This window comes from Astatotilapia calliptera, chromosome 5 (assembly GCF_900246225.1).
Source record: "Astatotilapia calliptera chromosome 5, fAstCal1.2, whole genome shotgun sequence".
NCBI classification, from domain to species: Eukaryota; Metazoa; Chordata; class Actinopteri; order Cichliformes; family Cichlidae; genus Astatotilapia; species Astatotilapia calliptera.
Window position 1 is genome coordinate 17,547,879 of NC_039306.1, and position 22,916 is coordinate 17,570,794.

At 40.0% G+C, this 22,916-nt stretch overlaps 1 protein-coding gene across 4 annotated transcripts in view; it reads left to right on the forward strand.

Annotated features, from left to right (window-relative positions):
* The window catches only part of kcnab2a (potassium voltage-gated channel subfamily A regulatory beta subunit 2a), a 95,887-nt gene that overhangs the window by 30,090 nt on the left and 42,881 nt on the right, over nt 1-22,916 (forward strand). For 2 of the 4 annotated variants that reach the window (XM_026167683.1, XM_026167684.1), the window contains exons 2-3: nt 8,227-8,391; nt 11,612-11,653. In XM_026167683.1, coding sequence (XP_026023468.1) covers nt 8,315-8,391; nt 11,612-11,653 — 119 coding nt within the window. In that variant the 5' untranslated portion in view covers nt 8,227-8,314. Of the gene's footprint in view, nt 1-8,226; nt 8,392-11,611; nt 11,654-15,635; nt 15,938-22,916 lie in introns of those variants that run through there. The other 2 variants (XM_026167685.1, XM_026167680.1) reach the window with 2 other exon arrangements.

The following is a 22,916-nucleotide window of genomic DNA, read 5'->3' on the forward strand; positions in this document are numbered from 1 at the left end:
GCAGCGTTTTTCCCTATTCTGTCCTGTTCCCCAGAAGGTGTATGTGTTTGTGTGTGTGTGTTGCTTTCTAATCACTGCAGGCCTGCTCCTGCTGGGGCCACTCAGTCTGTTCATAGAGCCGACAGCCACTTGCTGCATTTGCGCCAGATTTCATTTGGAACTCTGGACCACGCTCGCTTTGTTTTCCCTGTCAGTTAGAAAAAGCATCCGTCAGAGTGGTGTGGAAGCTCCCAGAGGGAGACAATTTATTCCTCTGTGGCTGGAAAATACAAAACTAGAGGTATCAGGGCCTTTTATATGTGATGACTAGGGACGAACCTGTATATTGTGTTGGTGTAGATGCCGTTCGCTTTTTTTAAACTTTTTTTTTTCTCTCTATAGTTAAACTAGAAGAAGATTGGTTGGGCACTAGGGAAGACATTAAGAAAATGCATAAAAGATTGTCTGAATTATTTAGCAGTTTATTTCAGTTACCATCATAATTGTATAAATGGAAAATGAATAAGCCGAAGATTGATATTGACCAGCTCCTATCAGCTACTCTGTTATCTGCGTAGGCACTGAGCAGATAACTTAAATACAACTACTGTTACTATGTCTGCGTTTATACCATAGATGATGTTACCTTGTAACCTCTGAAGATTTCTGATTGGTCTTCTCTCTGGGTTTATATTTGAAGGAATACTGTTGTAGTAAGCCAGTGAATGTCTCTTTTTTTAGTTTCTAACTAAGACAGAGCTGTGACTTCAGACTCTATCTATCATTTATCCTTACACCCTAAGACCTGCTCTCTGTTTGGACGAAGCCAATGCAGTATTTATTAATAGAAATGTTAAGGTGTCTTTCTTTGGCTGCATCAGCAAAAAGCAAGGCCATTAGGTGTGCCACTGAGAGTGTGCACAGAGTATTGTAGTAGAGTGCCTGTGCAGGTATAGTCTGTTAAGTTGCATGTATTGTGAAGACTTAATCTTCTGGTGTCATTATATTATACTTTTAACTGCTGCGTGGGCTTTCCAAACAACTGCCCAGGTTTAGTATTGATCACCTCCTCCCTGTCGTTCTGCCCAGTTATGTTTTTGTGACGACTTAATGTTTTCTGCTCACCTATGCAGAACTAAATATTGAACTGTTCTGTACAGCCTGCCTGTGCCCATGTGTCATTACGAGTGCAGTGATGCAGACAGCCCTGATATCAACTGAGTACTTGAGCAAGGATACAAAAAAAAAAAACCAAAACAGGGCAGGCTGGCAGGCTGTACATAGTGAATAGATGTTAAGATCATATTGGAGTCACTTGTCTTCAAAGGCAAGTCAGAAGTATTTGAACCTTCCAGAAAAGCAAGGACACAAGTCATTTCAATGTGTCTGTGCTTTGAAGTGGGTGTGGGTTAGCAGTTTTCCAGCTTGTAGTTCTCCTGCTTGGTCAGGTCTCTTCGGACATTTACGCATCAAATACCAAGTGTTGTGATGTAAAGCAAAGCTGGCACAAAATAGAGGTATTTCCTCACATCACACTGAGCTCTCCAGGCCTGAACTTGATTTGATTTATTTGTCTTTGGTTTCTAGAGGGAGAGCCGGGTTGGACTGAGAACAATAAAAATCTACCGGTAGTTTCATATTTCTACTGCAGTGTTCTTCACTGTGCTCCTGGTTCACTGCAGCATGTTCTCTCCCTGCAGTGCTAACAAATGCTTCATTACAGGTTCACAGGCCCAAGTTAGCTGCGCAGTCCCTTCGCCAACTAGCCTCACAGTATTGCGCTCATTCTTCTCATATTCACAGATGGTCTGAAAACCTGACTTGTGTTTGTAGTGAATAGTATCTCTGTGGGAGCTTTTGTAGCACTATGCTTTCATATTGGGGATAGACTACAAGTCAGCACAAAGGAACGGAAATGTTGAGCTGAGACATACAAAGTGCTGATTCATCTTCATGCTGTAAGTGATAAAAGCAGCCTGGCACTATATGTCTCATGCTGTACAATAGCAGGTAGTGGCAGGTACATAATTGACTTCAGATAATCCACAGCTAATTTATGTTCAGTTACAGCAGTGAAAGCATAATGATCAATCTTATTTTTGCTTTTTGTTGTTTTATTGTTACCTGTGTTTGACCAAAGTGTTTGCGTTGGCCAATGCCAGTGAAAAACAGTAATTGACTTTTGCTGGAAATAAAAACGAACACCATATATAGTATCAAAACTGAGATTTGATAGAATTCAAGTCTTAAAGATTATAACTTGAGTGTAGAACGCCCTATATTAGACAGTTGCCTCTAAACTGTAATCTATTGAGGCCCAGTCACAGCAGCTGATGATGGACATGGCTTAAAATTTAACCATAATATGTGGGAAATGTCTGCGTGGACAACATCTGCAGCTGTCCTAGAATTTAATGACTCCTGACAGGAGGGCTCTCAGTTGCTCTTTTAGCTTCTTTTAACTGGGGGGAGGAGGATTTGTATCAGAAGTTTGCTGTATAAATAGGCTATTTATGCAAATTGCCTTAGCTATTTTTCCCCCCTCCCAGTTGGCAGGCAGTGACCTGCACTGTTTCTGTAATCAAGGGCCCTCCACAGCTTAACCGAGAGGAGGCCATTTATTAAATCATAAACTGTCTCTCTGATGATGAGGGTAAAGATGATGCACTAGCATGGATTCACATCTTTAATATGGGTTTGACTTTCATCCTTTGATGCATGTCGTTGAAGAAGAAGAGGAAATTCCATCTGAATCCTCTTTGTAGCCTGCCGGAGAACAAGGTTAGGTTAGTTTTTCTCTCTCTCTCTGCCTGACTGATCTCCCATGTAGGATATCCCCGGCAGTTCTCGTCTGTTAGCCTGTCTCCCTCTTCCGCAGCCATCTGCTCGGTTCTGTATATATGTGTGTGTGTGTGTGTGTGTTTTCTGCAGCTGTCAACATACTAGACAGGACTATACTGTGCTTTCCAGGCCAGCAATGCCTGCCTGCTTGCCTTGCTCACGTAAGCCCCGTCTCAAGAGGGAGTTCACTTAGGCTGGGTGTAGGTGGATTTATGGATGGAAAGCATGAAGAACTGCCTTTTGTGACTCAATTTTGCATTTTGTTTGGAAAAGACCGGTGTATGAGGCCAGCTTAAGAGAGGCTATGTAGATGGATGTCTGTCACAAGAGGCACCATCTCTCATTTCAGTCTCAAGTCTCTAACCACAACCTCTCTCCATATTTTAGCATTAGCAGATTTTTGTAACCAGTGCTAAAATAAATATTTACCAGTTAAAATACATTTAACTCTTAATTGTTCTAAGCAGAAGAGGATGGATGATTGGAATACTTCATTTCTCTGGAAGTCATTTTGTTGGCCTCTTTTACATCATGTTTGGGCTGAACATAACATGGAAGCTTCTACGTCAAGTCTGAGCACTTAAGCACTGAGCAATAATAAAATTATTATCAAATCTGTCAATCCGTCAGTTTTCAGCAAAACACAGATTATGGCGGTAGTTCTGGTTCTACCCAGAGTGGTAGGAGGGACTCAAACGAGTAATCCACAACTTGTCAAAATAAAATAATTTTTAAACTGCATTGTTGTGTTATCTTAGTAAGGCCTCATAAATAACTACACATAAAAATGTGTAATTTATTTAGATTTTGTGTGTCTGAAGCAGAAAAATATTGGCTAATATCATCAAATATTGGTATCAGTGATAAAAACCCTGGTTTGGTCAGCCTGTATTTGAAACTAGCTGTGGGACTCAGTATAGTCAGTATAGGCCCCAAAATTATTGTAATACATCACAGTATTTGTTTAAAAAATAAATAATTAGTACTTTTGCCTTTTTTATGTATTTATTTGCTACAGTGTCTGTTTGTGTGCATTACCATTATCTTTCAACTGTAATATATGAATTCAGTTAATTACCTCTGTGATTAGCTTCCCATGCTGTTTGCTATTTGCCACTGAGAGTTTCTTCTTCACCATGGGTTGCTTAATTTAATTTGATCACCATCAGGGGTTATGAAATATTTCTTCATAATTTTATTTTGGGTTTTGTCAAAACGACAGGGAAATTTGTTTAAAAGGAAACATCCATACTGTCGCTGCAATGTATTTAATAAATATTGCACAAGGAAACCATAAGACATATTCCCGTATCAATAGTCTGTCCCACCACTGTTGTAAACATGTATTTGGAAAACACATAACTATCGATGCTTCAGGCAGTGTTGAGATCACCTGAAACACTGCATCAGAAAAGCAAGGGGCTGCGTTGGTGTGGGTGTGTTGCTGCTTGCTACAGGGCACCACTGAAAAGATCAAATACAAACTAGGAAGTCTGTTTTGTTTGTTCATAATGCACATTGATTCCTTTGTTTCAAATGTACTTGGCATGAGCAGGAATTTTATCAGGAGCGTATTAGAGTTTGAAGGTTGTAGAGAGGACTTGACAGCAATCGTAGTAAATACTTCCAGACTTCGTCATACCCACAGTTTCTTTGCTTGTCTAATCTCGCATGTTACAACAAGAGCCATCTGGGAAATGGGACAGTTTTTCTGCAATATCACCTCCTTTTTTTTCTCCTTTAACACTCTTTCCTTGTCTGTAGTTTTAATCTGCAAAGTGCACCTTGGCCCATTAGTGCAGCAAATCCGAGCCCTCTAACTTGAGCCTGGATGAGTCTGTAGTGTACCGCATTGCTGCAGTCAGCAGCAGCATCCTCTCCAACTGCAGCTCTCTACAGGCATCTCTGAGAGACTGGTGCATTGCTCTACAATCTGCTACAGTCGCACAGTAAAAGTATTTTCTTAATGGGTTTAATATATAATAACCAACTACATAAAACTACAAGTCAAACCTCTGTTCCTTATTTCTGCTCCCATGTTTATTGAACAAAGCAAAGCATAGTAATTTCTGTTCCACTCTTCTATCACATCACTTCACAAATGTTTGTTTTGTGACGTAATGGAGCTTGCAATTGCTTTACATTAAAATTTGGAGGCTTAACCAGACAGTGGTATCCTGATCTAAACTAGAATAGCTACCAACTGTCTGAATAACTGTTACACAGCAGGTATGCATGAGTTCTGTGCTATTGTTATGATTGTTACTTTAATTGTGTCTGAGTGGATCAGATCACTGATGTCTTCAGCATGCATTATATCCTGTCCTCGGTGTTAAAGATTTGATTACTGCTGTAATTTCCTGTCTTCTCATATTGTAATTGACAATGATAACTGTGTTGCGATGTAGCATTTGTCATAGATTTAAAAAATCTGAAATGCTGCATTAAGTGTGATGCTTGCTTTAAAGGTTAACTGAATTACGAATGTTTTGCTCTTGTCTTAATGGGCATTTGCTATTTGTGCTTGTATACAGGTCAGACTCCTAGAATGGAGCGTTGCTTTCATTAATTTTTGATTGGGTTTGACTGGATTCATTGTTACAGTAAGAGTTATGGCCAGTAAGATATGAGTGCTTTGACGATGATGATGTTCCTACATGGAGCTATTGTTCTTTCCCTTTCTAACCATTAAAACAATCTGATTTCTGTTTATTATTTCATATAAACTCCAAACTACTCTCAAAGAATTCTGAGAATCACATAAGCTGTTTGCTGTAAAGGTTAGAGTGGAAAAACTGAAAAACTCTTACTTCTCCACTTAGTGCAACATATAATGTACAATAATATATTCTTAAATAATGTTTTTGTCCTAAGCTTGTCAAATATTGCAAAATATAAGACTGCAATAGCATCGGAGTGGCTTTTTACAAATGCTCTTTACCTTCAACCTTGCTGGAAAACTTAAATGTTGATAATCATCTTACATGCAACATGTATTTATTGGCTGTCAATCCGAGTCAATGGGGTTGTGTGCAAAACAATGTGTCCTCTGATCCACATCAGTGAGAGATGATGATCCCCAAGGACTTTGCTGTGCTGTTTAGTAAATCTACTGTCATGCGTTTTGCCCATCAGGGTCATGCCATCATCATCATCATCCGATAGCTGGAATGACCTGTGATCCACTGTGTCATGATCGAAATGAATGGGCAGGGAGCGTTAAACGCGTCCTTGTGAACATGGGACATGTATTCGCTGCCTGGGAAATTGATGGGAGGAGAAAGTCACCTTCACGTTAACATTACGATGTCCGTTACGAGCCATGAGTCACGTGAGTGCAGCCACTGGTGAAATAGGGTAACGTGAGGTTCTCCGCTCACAGCTCTGTCAGGGTGACATAGATGCTTCCTCCTCTATACCCCTCTTATGTCCACAGAAAACTGGGTTAACATCAGTGCCGCTCCTCTTCATCACAGACTATGATGTCAATGTGAAATACTTTCTTGTTTTTAACTTACGGTAATGGCTGTTAATTTCAATGTGTGTGTATACATAACAACCCACCCAGGCTTTGCCCAGCTCGCTTGTTACAGACCTCTTTACAGCAATAGCCTGCTTTTCCAACAGACATGTGAATTATTCATAGAATCAAGTTGCTCTAAGCAGTGAATCAGCTGTGGTTTGCTGTAGGGAACACTGAAATGTACAGTACGAAGCAGGTTGATGAACTAAGGAGTTAGTGTGTGTGCATTTCGTTTTCTCGGCCTTAGTTTTTACTGTATTTTATCAAAGGACTAGGAGCATTTAATTATCCTGCTGTATGAACTGGTCATTTCCTGATTGCTCAAGATCTCTGTTAGGATATTCACTTTGTATCACTGAGCTGGAGGAAAATAAAGAGGTTAAATTGGTCTGGTGGTTTATTCATTCAGCTCATGTCTACAGAATGAGGACGTGACTCCATCTAGTGGTGTAGTTGAGAACAAATCCTGTGAAAATTGGAGGTGTCAGGCTTACCCAGCTACTTTGGGCGATCGTGGCTCAAGAGTTGGGAGTTTGCCTTGTAATCGGAAGGTTGCCGGTTCAAGCCCCGGCTTGGACAGTCTCTGTCGTTGTGTCCTTGGGCAAGACACTTCACCCGTTGCCTACTGGTGGTGGTCAGAGGGTCCGGTGGCGCCAGTGTTCAGCAGCCTCGCCTCTGTCAGTGCGCCCCAGGGTGGCTGTGGCTACAATGTAGCTTGCCATCACCAATGTGTGAATGTGTGTGTGTGAATGGGTGGATGACTGGATATGTAAAGCGCTTTGGGGTCCTTAGGGACTAGTAAAGCGCTATATAAATACAGGCCATTTACTTTTGTTAAGATTCTTGTTTTACTTAATACAGGATGTTTTCTAGGTTTGGGTTCAAAGTGTAAGCAAAAGTGGCACATTTACTTGGCATGGGATAGTTGGGGCAAATCGGATCTGGAGAGGTGTTTATTCGTGACTACGTTTTACCTCCGATACACCAACCAGCTTCAGCGCTCAACTGACGTACTAATTGGATCATTCAAGGTCATTATCCAGTTATACGTGCTGCTGCTGTTCTGGGAGGGCTTGTGTGCCTTTGTTTAATTAACCTGTTTCCTCCTGATTCTTTCAGGGGTGTGTGGTTTCAGATAAAATCTATTTGACCTCATACAGTCTTTTAATGTGGGTGGTCAAACAAGTGTAATAGGCTTCTGTAGCTGGAAATGTGACATGTTGTGGATTATGTGTTTTATTTAGTGTACACAACCCAAGCATGCGGTTCTTATATTCAGCTATTCAGGGAAAAATAAAATGAACTGCAGTGTTGCAGTTACGGATGGTATTCTGTATAGTCCATCAGTTGTATGCCACAGCGCACATCATTTCCTTTTATCAATGTTGGCATGTTTCTCTGACACTGACAGGCAAAACAATCGCATCAAAATCACGGCAGTGATTCACATGGAACTCTTTTCTTTTCTGTTCTGTTTCTTAAATGTGTTCAGACACAGAGATAACAAAAGACTTGTACTGAGGCTGAAAAACTGTCTAGGCCATTTTTTTTTTTTCCATATAGATAATTGGTCTATAAGGGAGCTGATTAAGAATAAGGCCAGTTACTGGCATTACTATCGCTAAAAGAGTGCCAGTATTGTAGTTCATTTTCTGATTAGAAAACCTAAAGTTTTCTGAATTGTGTGCTTCAATTTAAACATGCAACGGATATCTGAAACATTTGAATTGCTGAGATGAAGTCTCAGTCTGATGTAATGGCTTTACAGTTAAATGAGGGTGGGATTTTATTTATTTATGTTTATTTGTTTTGTTTTTTTATTACTATTCTAATGTTGACAAAAAGCTTGTCAATAACCAGTGCACACGCTTGCTCTCTTTCAGAGGCACTGAGAAGTGATAGACCCTGTGGTCCCTGTGAAAGAACTCCACCCCCGGCAGGTTGGCCACATCCCCCTTCCCTCCTGCCTCCATGTATCCTGAATCTACCACAGACTCCCCCGCTCGCCTCTCCCTTCGACAGACTGGCTCACCGGGCATGATCTACAGGTAAGCTGATGGATGCGAACACAGACAGACAGATGCAAACACATTTTGTCACATGTAAGTTCATGTTTGTCAGTCAAATTAAGTGTATGAATTAGTATAGATATTAGACATGAAAGATTTACCTGTGGGCGTTTAATCATATTCCCTCAGACGGTATAAAAGACAAACTGTGACGTCACCTATTGGTTTGTAAAGCCTCAGGATGAGTGGTTTCACTCTTGCCATCTGGCTATTTTAAAATCAGGTGTGACGTAGGGGGCGGAGCTGAAAGTCAAGCTACTTGCTCATTTTCTTACAATTTGTTAATCGCAAGTTAGCTAAAGCTTGGGTAATTCTTCTTTCTGACACAAAGAATGAACAGTTTTACCAAAATGAACAGTGTTTCAGTTAGTATGAACCAAAATTAGTCACTTCTATAGGACTGGAAATCTTTTTGCAAACACAGATTTCGCCTATGGTGGTTATTAGAAAAAATGCAGGTTTAAGGCACTTGCGCTTTCTTTAAAATCTGTAGCCTGTGTTATTGTTACCGAGAAAGTAAGTACACAAACTGTCCCCCATTTCACATGCATGTACACAGTTACCAGTATTTCCAGTTGTGGTCAGAAGTTTACATACACTCATCATGGACATGAATGAGCTTTAATGATTTCTTTGAACTGTTCTCTTCCGAAGGTGGAAGGAGTGTACAGCATACATTTTAAATTGACTTTAAAAGGCAAGAGTTAGGTGCATTTTGGATTTTAATTTAATCCACACAAGGTCAAAAGTATAACTACACCCCCACTAATGTTTGGTTATATGTCCCATAGGAGCCAAACACCTTTGGTAGCCTTCAGCAAGCTTCTAGCATATTTCTGGCTCGCTACGCTCAGCAAGCTCACATTAACCATCTGGAGTGACCTTCACAAAGCCCAGAGCTCAGTCCTATTGAAAATTTGTGGACTACAAATACTACTGCTGAGGTGGCTATAGTTCAGGTGGTAGAACAACTAATCAGAAGATTGGTGTTTCAATCCCTGTCTGCTCCAGTCTGCGTGCCAAAATATCCTTGGGCATGATAATAACTTATTAAGTTGCTCTCCGATGCATCCACAGATACCAAAAATTGTCCAGTCAAGGAGCAACTTGCTAAACAGTGGGGATGTATTCATGACCCTGTATGTGTACTTTTGACCCTGTGTGGATTAGAGAAAATCCAAAATATTTTCAGACTTGTGCACCCACTTCTTCTTCTTCTTCTTCTTCTTTTTTCTTTTTAAGTCATTAAAGATGTAATGCTGAACAGTCTTTCCACCATGGTAAGAGAACAATTCAAAGAAATCACCAAAACCCCAAATTACCAAACATTCATGCCCAGCATGAGTGTATGTAAACCTTTTCTGACAACTGTATAATATGTGTGTGCATATATAACCTTTTACTGTTCTCTAAAAATGGCTTGTACACCTCTGCTAAAGTGAAATGGACACCTAATTTGTGCTATAGGGTACACACACACACACACACACACACACACACACACACACACACACACACACAGAATTAATATATATCTGTATCTTTTATCTTTTTTATATTGAAGTGATTTTAATCTAAAAATCTACATACTGCTAATGGAGAGATGCCAAACTGTCTTTCATTGGTCTTGTAACAGTGTAACAATAAAGATCTATTCTATTCTACTCTAATGGACTAAGTTGTGTGTTATCATGTACTATGGAACTTCACCAGCAAGTGGCGCCAAATACTCAAGCATTTCATTTGTTCATTTTCGTTAATCAGTTCTCTGTGTGAATTTAACATTGCATTCATTATGAACTGATAGGATGCAGGAGCTGTAATATTCTGCGATCTGCACAGCACAGAAGTTAAAGAGCACTTTTTGGATTCATGTAATGGAACAGTGGAAGTGGATGAGAGGAAATCTTTACCTACCATTTTTGTCTTTACTGAGTTTAACTGTGGTCTCTAACTAGCGCAGCTGTGCCTTTGAGCTTTTCACCTGTACTAGCTCACGTCCACAGTTTCACAATCATCAATAAGAGTCACTGCATAAGTATTGCATTTGACTAAATTAATGGCTTAAAATGGAGCAACAACTTCAGCTGCATTATTAGTGTTGCTTTATTTCTGATGATAGATGTAAAGTAATGCCATGGTTACACTGATGAAATATTGATAGCACATCTATATATTTTTTACTAAACGGTGTTTATTTTTCATCAGTACTTGTTTAATATGAACTTGCACAACAAAACAAAATGTACATGGTTTTTCAGTGTTATGTAGTCATGTAGATTAAGCAAACACATTCATTATGCATTCCTGCATAATGCTTCCATATAGCTCCCAACAAACAATGATTTATGATTTTAAACCTGGTGAAGGGTTACTGTGTAATTACTACTTTGGCCAAATAACTAAATTGTAATATATACTAATCAAAAATGGTAAATGGCCTGTATTTGTATAGCGCTTTACTTAGTCCCTATGGACCCCAAAGCGCTTTCAGGCATCCACCCATTCACACACTGGTGATGGCAAGCTACATTGTAGCCACAGCTGCCCTGGGGCGCACTGACAGAGGTGCCACCGGGCCCTCTGACCACCACCGGTAGGCAACGGGTGAAGTGTCTTGCCCAAGGGCACAACGGCCGAGACTGTCGGAGCCAGGGTTCGAACCGGCAACCTTCTGATTACAAGACGAACTGCTAACTCTTGAGCCACGATCGCCCCGCAGTAAAAAATGCTTCTAGTTCAGTTGTTTCATAAAACTATATTGTGTGTGTTAGGGGGTTTTTTTGGTTTGTTTTTCTTCCCCTGGTACTTGTTGGGAACAGTTTATTTCAAGGCGTAAGTCATGTTGCCTGGACTCAAAAGAAAATAAAGCATTAAGTATTGTATGTGTACATAGCTACAGTATGAATTTGTTATGATTGTTTTATGTTTTGTCCTCGAACTCGCATTAATAACGTCATCTCAATTTGAGTGTTATACATTATCTGTATACATATCCTCATTGAGCCAACATATAGAACAAACAATGTATTGGGAAAGCTCCTTATAATGCAGTATTTACTTTTGTTCCCTCTCTGGCTAACACTCAACACCATCTTAGTGTCTGCATCTAACTCTTTGCCACTGCTAACACTACTTTCCTTTCCTGCTTTTATTAACTAAAGCTTTCCTTTTTCCTCCTTTCCCTTGCTATCTTCAGCGCTCGTTATGGGAGCCCCAAACGACAGCTGCAGTTCTACAGGTACCTTTGTGTGTCTGACATTATTTTATTCTCTTATGTGTGCAGTGTAAATGGGGTTTTTTTTCTTAGTTTACTATAATATTAACCTTGCTGCAGAGACTTGCTGTTCTGATATTTAAAACCATACATCCATCCTCTGCAGTAGATAACACTTATCATCTACTATTTAGCTGGCAGTGCACTATCCAGTTTAAACCTGATAGGGGTGGTGATGGATTTCTTTGCAAGGTTGCGCATAAAACCTTTGAATCGACAATACTGGTCTTTAGTCTTTTTTTTCTTTTCTTTTCCTTTCTTTTTTTTTTCTTCTCAGCAGTGACACCCACAGTCTCACTTCTCAAGCTTCAACATACAATTACAAAGTTTGTTTTACTGCCTTTTTTTTTTTTTTTTACTTTGTGCACAACATAATTTTTCCATCCATACTCTTCAACCTCTTTTGGACCCTTGAGAGCTGAACATAATGCGCCTTAGTCTAAAAAACACATGCTATAGATGCAGAGATGATGGTATTTGGTACTCACTCCGACAGTAGTGAGGTTTTAGATGGTCAGTATTTAGGCTGCTTTACTGTAGGATCATATTTTATGGTCTCATATCAGGCCATATTCTGCTGATCCAGTTATAAAAACCCCTGACTATATGGATGTGCTTGTAATGAGCTCCCTATCGGATTTTTATCTTGGCGCCTTCTACATTTCTGTCCTTTTAAAGTGCAAATGGTCCCTCTAGCTGTTCCCCTGGCCTATGTGAGGGTATTGATTAAGCCCCCCATCTTCATTTGTCAATCACTCTGACAGCCAAACGGCCTTATGCTGGGAAAGAAAGTTTCATTCCTGTCAGTAATCTCAACATTGTAGCACACAAACTGCAGGACTAAGGACCATGATGGCTAGTACAACTTCTACAGTGGTACAGATGTGCTCTGCAACCTTTATTGTTGGAACCCAGAATACCCACATTCATAAGGTCACTGAATGGTTTAATGGAAATAATGTGACTTTCATAGTCACAGTTAAGATCTCAACCCAGTTGAATACCTATTTGAGATTTTGGAACAATATCTAAGTCTTCACTGTTGTCATCAAAACATCAAATTAATTAATTGTCACGTTTCTGTAGTCATATAATAACAATTCTGCTACACACAATTGATGCTGTTGATTAGTATAGCTGTTAAAAACTTCCTTGTATCCACTAGTGCATGACTGCTCTGTTTTAATGTGTCAAAATTTTCTTCATTTCAAGCACAAGCTCTACTTTGTGCATACTGTTTGCATCTACTATAAGACTTAGCCAGTCCAGAGCTGGACTATGATTATATACTGAACATGCTTTTTGTTAACGCAGCAAAACTGAAAAAGATCTGTCTTGTTTTAAAGCATTTGACAGTGTTTAGCGGACTGAGTTATTTCCTGGTAAAGGTAAAGATGGTTGACTGAAAGAGAAAATGTAAATGTTTAATTTAAGCATGCATTACAGACTTTCTAAGAATATGTGCTATTCAGATTTGTAACTGGAGTCATTATGCCAAAGTAGCTCAGCAGGTAGATGGGTTCATAGTGGCTTTTTCAGAAAAATGTGTGACTACACAGTACAGAAAGAATGCATCCAGAGGCATTTGCATATTTTTCCAGCATATTGATGTGGATCACTTGTGTTTGCCACAATTGTGTGTGTTAAAGTTGAACTTTAGACCTAAAATTTCATGTTCCCTTGTTCTTTGTAAGGCAGACACAGATATCATTGTTTAGTTCTGTGTTCAGGCGGTCATTATAGTCTAGCACCCTCTAATTTTGCCTTTGGACTCAGCACAAGGCTACTGAGATGTAGAGAGATGCTGCAAGGGTCCTTAACTGGTGTGGTTTTCATAAAGCCTTTGTTAGAGAGTACTTGAACATGCCCGGTGGTTTGTTCTTTTCTGTGCATACACATATAGTCTGTGTTTGCTTGACTGTGTGTGCGTGTGTGTGTGTTTATGTTTTGTGTGCGTGCAACACTCAGCCACTCATTACTGTCCAGCTCTTAGTATTCTTTCCTGTGGAACAACAATCAGAGGCTTTTAGTGCAAAAGCTTTGGTGAATAATTCAGGGCTGATATTATTTGCTGCGGTGAGCAGAAACAAGACGGGCCACTAAACGACATAAATGGATTTCTTCTATGAGATCTCACAGGGAGGGGAAGAGGAGAGGTGTTGGTTGCAGTGATAGACGAAGGTCCAAATGGTGAGGGGAGGGATGCACTCGCTTATTCACTAATTGGTTTAGACGTTTCCTAGTAAGACACTCCCAGTTTGGGTGGACCTGCTCCATCGCTGTCTGCAGTGTGTGTTTATAAGAGCAGACTGGCACTCCATAACCTCGCTCATGAGCCGACCTTCAAGAAATCGGGTGAGTTTGAGGAAAGATTTGCACTCATGATCACACGAGTGCGTGTGTGTTCTGTGTGTGTGTGAGGGGTTCGTGGACTGAAGAGTGTGTGGGTGTGTGGATGCATGCTGCCTAGCCTGAATTGTCTTCCTATATTTATGTCTTAGTAGTTTAAACCAGTAGTTTAAGGGAAGAGCCCGAGATATCATAATGGTGTCAACAATTTGACATAAAAAAAAAAAAAAACTATATCAAAATCTCACTTATTGTTGATTTTGAGTTTGTCGATGATTAGTTGGTTTTATTGAGTTTGTTGTATATGGTGTGAGATTATTGCTTAAAAAATTTTAATTTTAGAATGAGGGTTTGTTCTTTGCGCCAAAGTGTGTCCAGATGCAAGGAGGCTACTCTTCAAGTGTATTTGTCAGTGAAATGTGATTTTTTTTTTTTTTTTTTAATTTTTTTTTTGGTGGGGGTAACAGAGAAAGTACAATGACTTAGACAGAATGTAGTTAAGGATACAGAAAAGATCCGTTTGTAGTGTTGTAGGTTTTATTTAGTGTTTATTTATTTGTCCTATTAAATGTCACTAAATTACTTTTTTTTTTTTTTTGCCTTTTTTAAAAAAAAAATGTTTTTCAGCACCCATTTATTTACCACGTTGCTGTTTTGTGTATATCTAGTGTTGTTTCCTGCTTTCAGACCTATGTAGCAATAATGTTCATATAAAATTTCAGTCTGACAATGTGATACGTGGCTTTTACTGAGAAAAACTGCTTTGTGGTCATTGCTGACTGGTGCATTTGGCATTAAGTTACATTCTTGTAGTGATAGTGGACTTGATGCAGTGCTGCCCCCTGTTGATTAATTTCAGCATAATATTTTTCTTTAAGATCTGAATGATGCAGCAGTTGAATGGAGGATGAGGAAGGAGGACTGTGTATTTCCAAGGGGAGCAGAGTTGCCTTAAACTAATCTCAAGCACCTTCAATGAATCCCAGCTTTATATTAAGCATCTGTGGCATGTGTATATTCTGCAGTTGTTTCAAATTATTTTTTACATTTTATTCCAGTCCTGATCTCCTGCTTACACCTATTTTCAGTGATGTGCTCAACTTTATTGTGGGCTACTCAGAAAGCTTGGCTCTCCTTAATAGTCTTGCAAGAAGTTGGAGAAGGAATGTGCCCCCTCCTGTTGCTTGGTGCATGTTTAAATGCTTCCTCTTTTGCAGAGAGCATGTGCCCTCTTGCGTCCTGCTCCTTAATCACCAGCAAGTCACCTGAATGCTCCCTGTGTAACCCTGCCATTGTAAACCTGTCAGGGGAGGGTGGTGCTGGCTATGTTGTGCGACTCTGATTACAGGATGCATGGCCGTGTGCTGCCCCAAGCAGGAGTTCTGTTTTTTTTATGGGAGCAGGTGCTATTTAAGGAGGTGGCTGTCCCCTGTCGGCCCTTGCCAGCTTTGTCCGTGTCACTACTTTATTCTTCTCTGCACGAGTTGCCTCAGCATCAGAAGGAGGAGGCGAAGGAGGGAGGGGTGGCATGTTTGCGGGAGGGTACACCGGTGCCCCCCGGGGGGTTCCCGGCAAGCGCAAGTCCAGTTACTGTCCTCCTGAAAACCTGCAGATCACCAAACCGCCAGCGGCAGGCAGCGGTGTTCGGAAGAGCAGCAGCAGCGGCAGTGGCAAGATGCTGTCTATGTCATACAGCGAGAGCATCCGGAGCGGGATCAACCGCTACCACTCGGACCAAGGGCTGAATCAGCCACCGGTCAGGCCCACTGATCAGGCCGAGCTGCAGAGACTCCGGGAACAGAGGGTCGCCGCTCAGATTAAGAACATGGAAGACTTCCTGAAGATGAATGGCCTTGCCCTGGAGGAGTGTGTGTCCTATCAGACAGGCATGAAGTACAGGTAAGAGAGAAGCAGAGCTTGAGAGGGACTGAGATACTCACCAGACTGGGACAGTGGTGGGTGCTGAGAAGCTGCAGGTAAGAGCAGCTTTGCAGCTGGAATAGACAGATCAGGTGTGTGTCAGTGTGTGTGTGTGTGTGTGTGTGTGTGTGTGTGTGTGTGTGTGTGTGTGTGAACTTATAGCTGCTAGTGCTTCTGTCGAAGTTTTTTAAGTAGACAAATGAATTTCTGTCACCACAAACGTATATGTCTTTAGAAAGTGTTTATCTGCCGCTTCTTTGTTAGTAGCAGCACAGTGTTGCTGTGTCCTCTGGTCAGGCTGCATTCATGCAAAGGTACTGGGGCTCAGGTTTTATTTTAATAATCTAGGTCGGTGGCATATTTGCCCAACTGCATGGGAAGGACAGACTGCTCCGTAAGGAGTTACCTGCCCCCTTAAAATCTCACTCAGACTTCCTTTTCCTTTCCCTTGATCACATATATTTTGCCTTCTTCTTCTGTTAATCATTCCTGGTGACTGTGCAGAGAACTCTGCCTCACAAGCCAAACATGAATAAGTAACTACTTCAAGTGTGTTCAGAGTTACCTGGAGTTGCCAATTCTGCCCTTTTTAATATTTGATTTGACATTGTGTATTTGTTTTGGCTTGGGTAAAACGTATTAAATTGCAGGTTTAAATGTTTATAGAGTAATAATATTACCTTAGTCTGTTTCAGTGTGAAGTGACAACTGCCTTCTTGGCATGAGGACAATGCTGATTTCAAATTCAATTTAAAATTTCTATGATGTCCCTAATCTAAACAATTTAAACCTTCTGTGGTATATGAAAAATCCATCCTACATCACAAAAGCTTTAAATATTAATATATATGGTACCATGCAAAATATTATCAGATTATCAACAACACTGTATGCAGGCCTTGTAACACAAATGTTGATATTTGTCACTGTTGGTCCACAGACTGACAAAAGTAGAAGGCCATGACTTAAATTTTAGAAATATTTTTATTTTTTGTTTCTAAAGTGTAAGCTTACTTATTTAAGCACTTCTAAAAGCTGTAACAGGAAGACAAAAAAAAAGAAAAATTTGGACCATTCGCTCCTTTTGTTCGTGCCGTCTGCAGAGTGACAGAAAACTATTTTCTGGACTGTTGGGCTGACAGCAGCCGGTTTAGCGGCTGTTGTGTTGGCTAATATGGCCTGTTAAGCTGATGATGTTATTGTCGCGGACACGGATAGGTTTCATCACACTCAGGCACGGCTGCTGTTGTTTTTGACTCTGACCAGTGACTATGCCTGGCTGCTGTTACCGTGCCTGGGGTGAGCAGGTTTTACTGTCGTCTTCAGGTAGCGTTGTATGTCACCATATCTGGCATGTTACCTTGCCTGTAGTTACCCCCGTGTTGTGTAAAAGTCAGTCACTGATCCATGACAGGCTTAGCTGCAGCTTTGCGAGGATGCATGTAGACAGGGAGTTTAGTCATGCAGACGGCGTGTGCAAGTCTTTGAGTATCAGGATTAAAGAACATCGGTACTGATTGTAAGTTGTAGCATTACTATATGAGTTGTTGTTGTTTTTATTATTTATATTGTGTGCAGTCCAGAAGTCTTGAAATATATCTGTGGGATTTATTTATTTGTGCTGTTGTATTGAATCAATATGAATGGTTAAACAGGATCTCAGTAGACAGAGGAAATCCTGCCAGAATACTGTTTCTTGTACTGTGATCTCCTGCAATTCCTGTAATTAGGAGTGTAATTGGGTCAGCAAGTACACACAACCTCTGACTCAAACTCATCATTATTTCAGGTGTGTGGCCAATAAGGCAGGCCAGCATTGCAACTGCATCACAGTTAAACTGTTCTTACTCTTAACTTTCTGACATCTGTACACACGATCCCTCTTCACGCAGTCGAATGCTAATGAAGGGTGGATTGTTTTTCATCACAAGACAAGGGTGGGGTTGTTGTTTTTCCCAGGTTTAAATTAATTTAACAAATATCTATGGTCTTAATCAATAGACTATTAATATGTTCAAATATCCTTACTAACAGTAATGAACTACTGTTCATCTTGATTATGGGGATTTCCTCAAAGTTGTCAATATTGTGCATTTCAACTTAAGGTAAAAGGTTACTCCATTTCCATTATGTTGCCCTTGAAACGTAATACTACCACTCAGCAGGCCCATTTGGACACCGGAAAACTTTCCCTAGCGTTCATGTCCTCGGACTGAGAGCCAGCCAGTGGGTAAAGGAGCCAGCTTGAGCTCAGTGAGGCGAGACAGGAAGCCTGTGTATACGGAGCTATATGGAGGTTCACTGGATGAGTATAGATTTCTGGAGTGACCTAATACTAATGGACATAGTATTGACATCCACTGGGGGGTTCATACCTGAGAGTAACTGTTTCTTGATGTACAGTAAACCTTTCTGATTTGATATGGAGGATCGTTTTTTTTTCACCTTTTTTTTTTTTTTTTCACCTTTTTTTGTTGTGAATTACAACAGTTTGATTGAATCGGTTGGATAAAAATGCTGTGCTACATGTTATTTTATTAATGCCACATTGAACACTTGTTGGCCACCAGAGGGCAGACTGACATCAAAGCTGATAAAAGTGTATCACTGACACAGTAAGGTCAAGACCGTATTAAAAAGTAGGCATAGGTAATGCAGGTAATGCTGTATCAGTCACTTCCCTCTGTATAGATTTGGCAGATTTAAAATTTCTTAGGTGAATGTTTGTCTGTAGTTTCTCTTAGGAAAACTGCTTATAAATGCCAAACTTCAGTCTCCCACTTATCTATTTTTTCTATCTACTACTGTGACCAGATAGACTAAAGCCACACTAAGTCAACCACTTCAGCATGCAATTCTAAAATGAAGGGGGGGGAATCCAGCTTCACTAATGAGCAGTTTAAGTGTTTGGTTTAAAGATGATTTCTATGCAACTCTTTTAATTTGAGTGTTGCAGAAGTTTTTTGAAAGGGAAAAAAAACAAGAATTTTATTTTTGTGTATATCAAATTTCTCCCATCGTTGGAAAAAATTGAAAAGCAGATCTCGGTGTAGTCATTGCTGTCCACCTCAGTCATGTAAAAACACTCTTCTAGATGTTTTGTTAATAGCAACAGATACCCACTAGGTGGTGGAGATGTTCCACTTTCATAGTGAAGTTGAACAGTAGCACAGATGCCTCTCATTGCACTTGATGTTATAATTCAGTCACTGAGCACAGTGAGAGCATCACTCTTTGCACTCCTACACTGCTGAACATTATGTCCAGCTAATGTCTAGCTTGGTATTAAAACCAGAACAACAGATAACTAAAGCAATTTAAAAAGCCAGCCTATGATGAGGTATATCACAGTGCTGGCAGTAATGGTAATTTCTTTTCTTTTGCCTCAAAGCATTATAAACCATTTATTTTTGATATCCAAACATTTGTGTCTCATTCTTAACCCACACACTCACTTATTTTCCTCTCATGCGCATGCACAAACCTTTTTGGTGATGAAAAGGCAAATCTGCACAGAGGCAGTCTAAACGCTTATTTTTGTTCTCAATTTCAGGGCATTGCGGCATGTGTATCAGCCCGGGCATCTGTGACGTTTTTCTTCAGGCAATCCCCTACTCAAGTTCTAAATTTAGCAACAGGCTCGTATCCACAGCTGCAGCTGGAGGGAGATGAACAGGCTGAAGATTAACCTGTTCATCAACTGTTTTACCTCAAGCACGCTGCCTCACAGACTCAATTCTTTGATGAGGGTCATGCTACAGTCACAGGGATAGCAGCTGTTGTTTCGGTACTTGGAGTGATATGGATTTGGTTTCCAGTAGTGACCTCTCCAGTTCCTCTTTGAGCTATGCCCAGCTAGCCTAGTCTGACAGCTTGTCAAAATGTTCTAGTCAGAGATATAGCGTGGGCACAAGAAGTGAGAATGCCGGGGATTACACAATTGTCTTTTGCTTTGATTCATGTTATATTTTCATTTAATAGTCATTTATAGCAGCAAAACCCAGCTAAAGACCATAACTTGTGACATGTTAGTACATTATGTTTTTTTGAATATCTGGTATTGAAAGTTCTTCATTTAACAATACCATATTGCAACACAGTAAGGTCATCATATGGATTTTCAGCATTGCAGCTATCTAGTATGTAGGCTGTCGTAGATAATTACTCTTCTGTCTACTAATAACTGATTATCAGCTTTGTCAGTATAGATCCAACGCAGTAACCAGCTGGTATTCAAAGACTTTGAGTGATTTATGCCACAACATAATGAGCTACTTTTATAGAATTACGAGCAGAATAAAAAGTTACCTCTATCAATAAAGGGAACAGCTGTGACCCAGGATATTGACTGTGACCACGAATTGAAAGGTCAGTGGGTCGGTCCCCACATGTTCAGTCTGAATGTCAACACGTCCTCAAAATATTGAAGCCCCTGTTGTCATTTGTTTGCGGGTGTGTGGTGTGAGAATAGAAGATAGTCTTGAGTGAATGTGGCTCGCTGTTTAAAGCACCGTAGAATAGCTCTGTATAAAAGCTGTCAGTTTGAACTTTGATGTTTGTCAAGAGCAGTCTTAAATTAAGTAAGTGCAAGCCTTATCATTACCCTGTTGGACAATATTACTTTTATATAGCCTCTCTAGTTATTCACTATTTGTTAGAACGTGTTTTGAATTGTTATTACAAGCAGGATTATTTTGACTGATTCCTTTCTAGTTGAGTACTCTCTCATTCCTAATAACACCTCCCCGTTACTGTTCTGAAAGTTAAATGGTAGGAACCGCCTGACATCTGTGGCCCTCCTCCATCATACTTATCTGGAAACCTTGCAAATGTGTTGCTTTTAATATTTAGTGATTATGCTTCTCCGTTCACATTGTTCTTTCTCCGCTATTTTGTGTCCTAACTATCTCAGCAAAAGTGTTTTTGCATTTGTGTTAAAGCTGCCAGGGATTAGTAAAAACCAAGTAGTGACAAGAGATAGTCCTCATGGTTTTAGACACTTTAGGATGTAGTCATTTTGCATCCTTTTAAAAATTAAGAACAATATTTGGCACACAAATCCTAAACTGTTGAATTTCATATCTAAATAAAATGTTCTCATAGAACCACGACCATTTCTTCCTGGTAAATCTCTCACTCCAGGTCCATAGGCAGCTGGAATAATGATGGGTATAAGACTTAACATTTAGTGTTACACGCATATTTTTGTGTGCCTCTATGGTTTGGAAATGCTTAACCAAAAATGTTTTTCATTCAAAGGGTACCCTATCCTAGTAAAGACTGAAAGTTCACTGAAGCTTTTAGTACATTTCTGTGGTTTTGCGATTGCTGCAACTTTAATGCATGGGGACATTTTCTGTTACACACCTGACTGACTTTTCAGAAACGCAGCAAAACTGGGTCCTCATTTGCAGGTGTTGCGGTATTATAAAATGTAAATCTCAGCTTTGACAAAATTGTCAGCTTACTTTGTGTTTAATTAAACCTTCAGAGCACATTTCTTTGTGTTGCTTTATGCTAGGACACTTCCAGGCCTTTTCCACATATTTGTCATGGTTGTAGTAGCTAAAGGTATGTGACTATGCTTTGCTCTGTTGGTTTGTCTTTTGCTTTTTAGAACAGTTATTTAGTTTCTATATCCACTGCTGCCTTAGTCTACTTATTCAAGCCTATGGATTTGTAGTTTACCTCAGAATCTTGTAATTTTTCTTGTTTTCTGCTGATAATATTTAACATTTGTGTATATTGCGAGCTATCATGCACTATATTTTTAGTTTATTTTTATAGACTGAGCTCTCAGGCAGAGAAAGGTTTGGCCTGTCAGGATGCCAAGATTGGGGATTTACTAACAACTGTCTGATAATATTATACTGCTTTATGTTCTAGGGATACAGCCCATTCAGGGTCAGCAAATCAGCAGCCAAGAATAAAATACAAACCATCTGTTTCATAAGCTCAGTTTAACTCCTCAGCATTTGTGTGACAGGACCATCAAATGCTTAACTTTGAGTGGCATTTGCTCGAAAGCGATGGTCTTTGTTGGTCTTAAGATCTGTGGATTTTCAGAGATGTCACAGTGCTCGTAGATAACTTAAAATGGGTCTCCAGTCGCAGCCTGTTTTGCATTTTATATGTCAGTGGATTTTGTGATATAATTTCAATGCACGTGTTAAATACATAAAATTTGCCAGGCAATTTCATCAGTATAGCTGCCGTTTGGAAGCAGAATGCTAGGCTCGAGTAGTACATCCTTCCATTGAAATGTGTGCAGTAGTGAATATTTCTGCCTAGCAACACTTGGCTATGTGAAGATTTCCTTAGGTATGACAAATGCACACAGGCAAGCGGGAAGATTTCCCATTGAACAGACCAGATTATTCTGCTTCCTCATCTCATCCCCTCTCTTGCCTTCTCTTTCCTACCAGATAGTGTGTAAATCAGCTATGTTTGGTTTAAGCACACCTTGTTACTCAAATTATGGGTTTGAAAGCCTCACATGGCTGTGAAATCGGTACTTGGTTTGTTTATTCCACAATATGCTCCAGAAACGTGTTATTTTGTTTTCTAGACAAGTATACAACCCATTATACACATGAGCATTGTACATGAGATGCTAAAGTTACCATGTGCCATATTTAAAATATAATAACGTGTTTTCCTGCAGAGCATTTTTTTAAATTTTAAATTTGAGCCACTATGACTATATTACATAAGAACAGGGATTTCCTGTCCTCTATTTTTTGATCGTCTTCTGCTCCGTTAGACGTGTCAGCGGGGACAGCTGAAATGACAACTCCTCCTGAGCCCAGCTGTCTGCGGGGAATCTGCCATGTTCACTGGAGAATTAAAAACTGCAGCACTCGTTGCTCGCAGATGTGACCATCGCTCTGCTGTTTCCCCAGGAAATCCCAGAATCGCCAAAGAGCTAGACCTAATTTTCTACATTTCTTTGTATTTC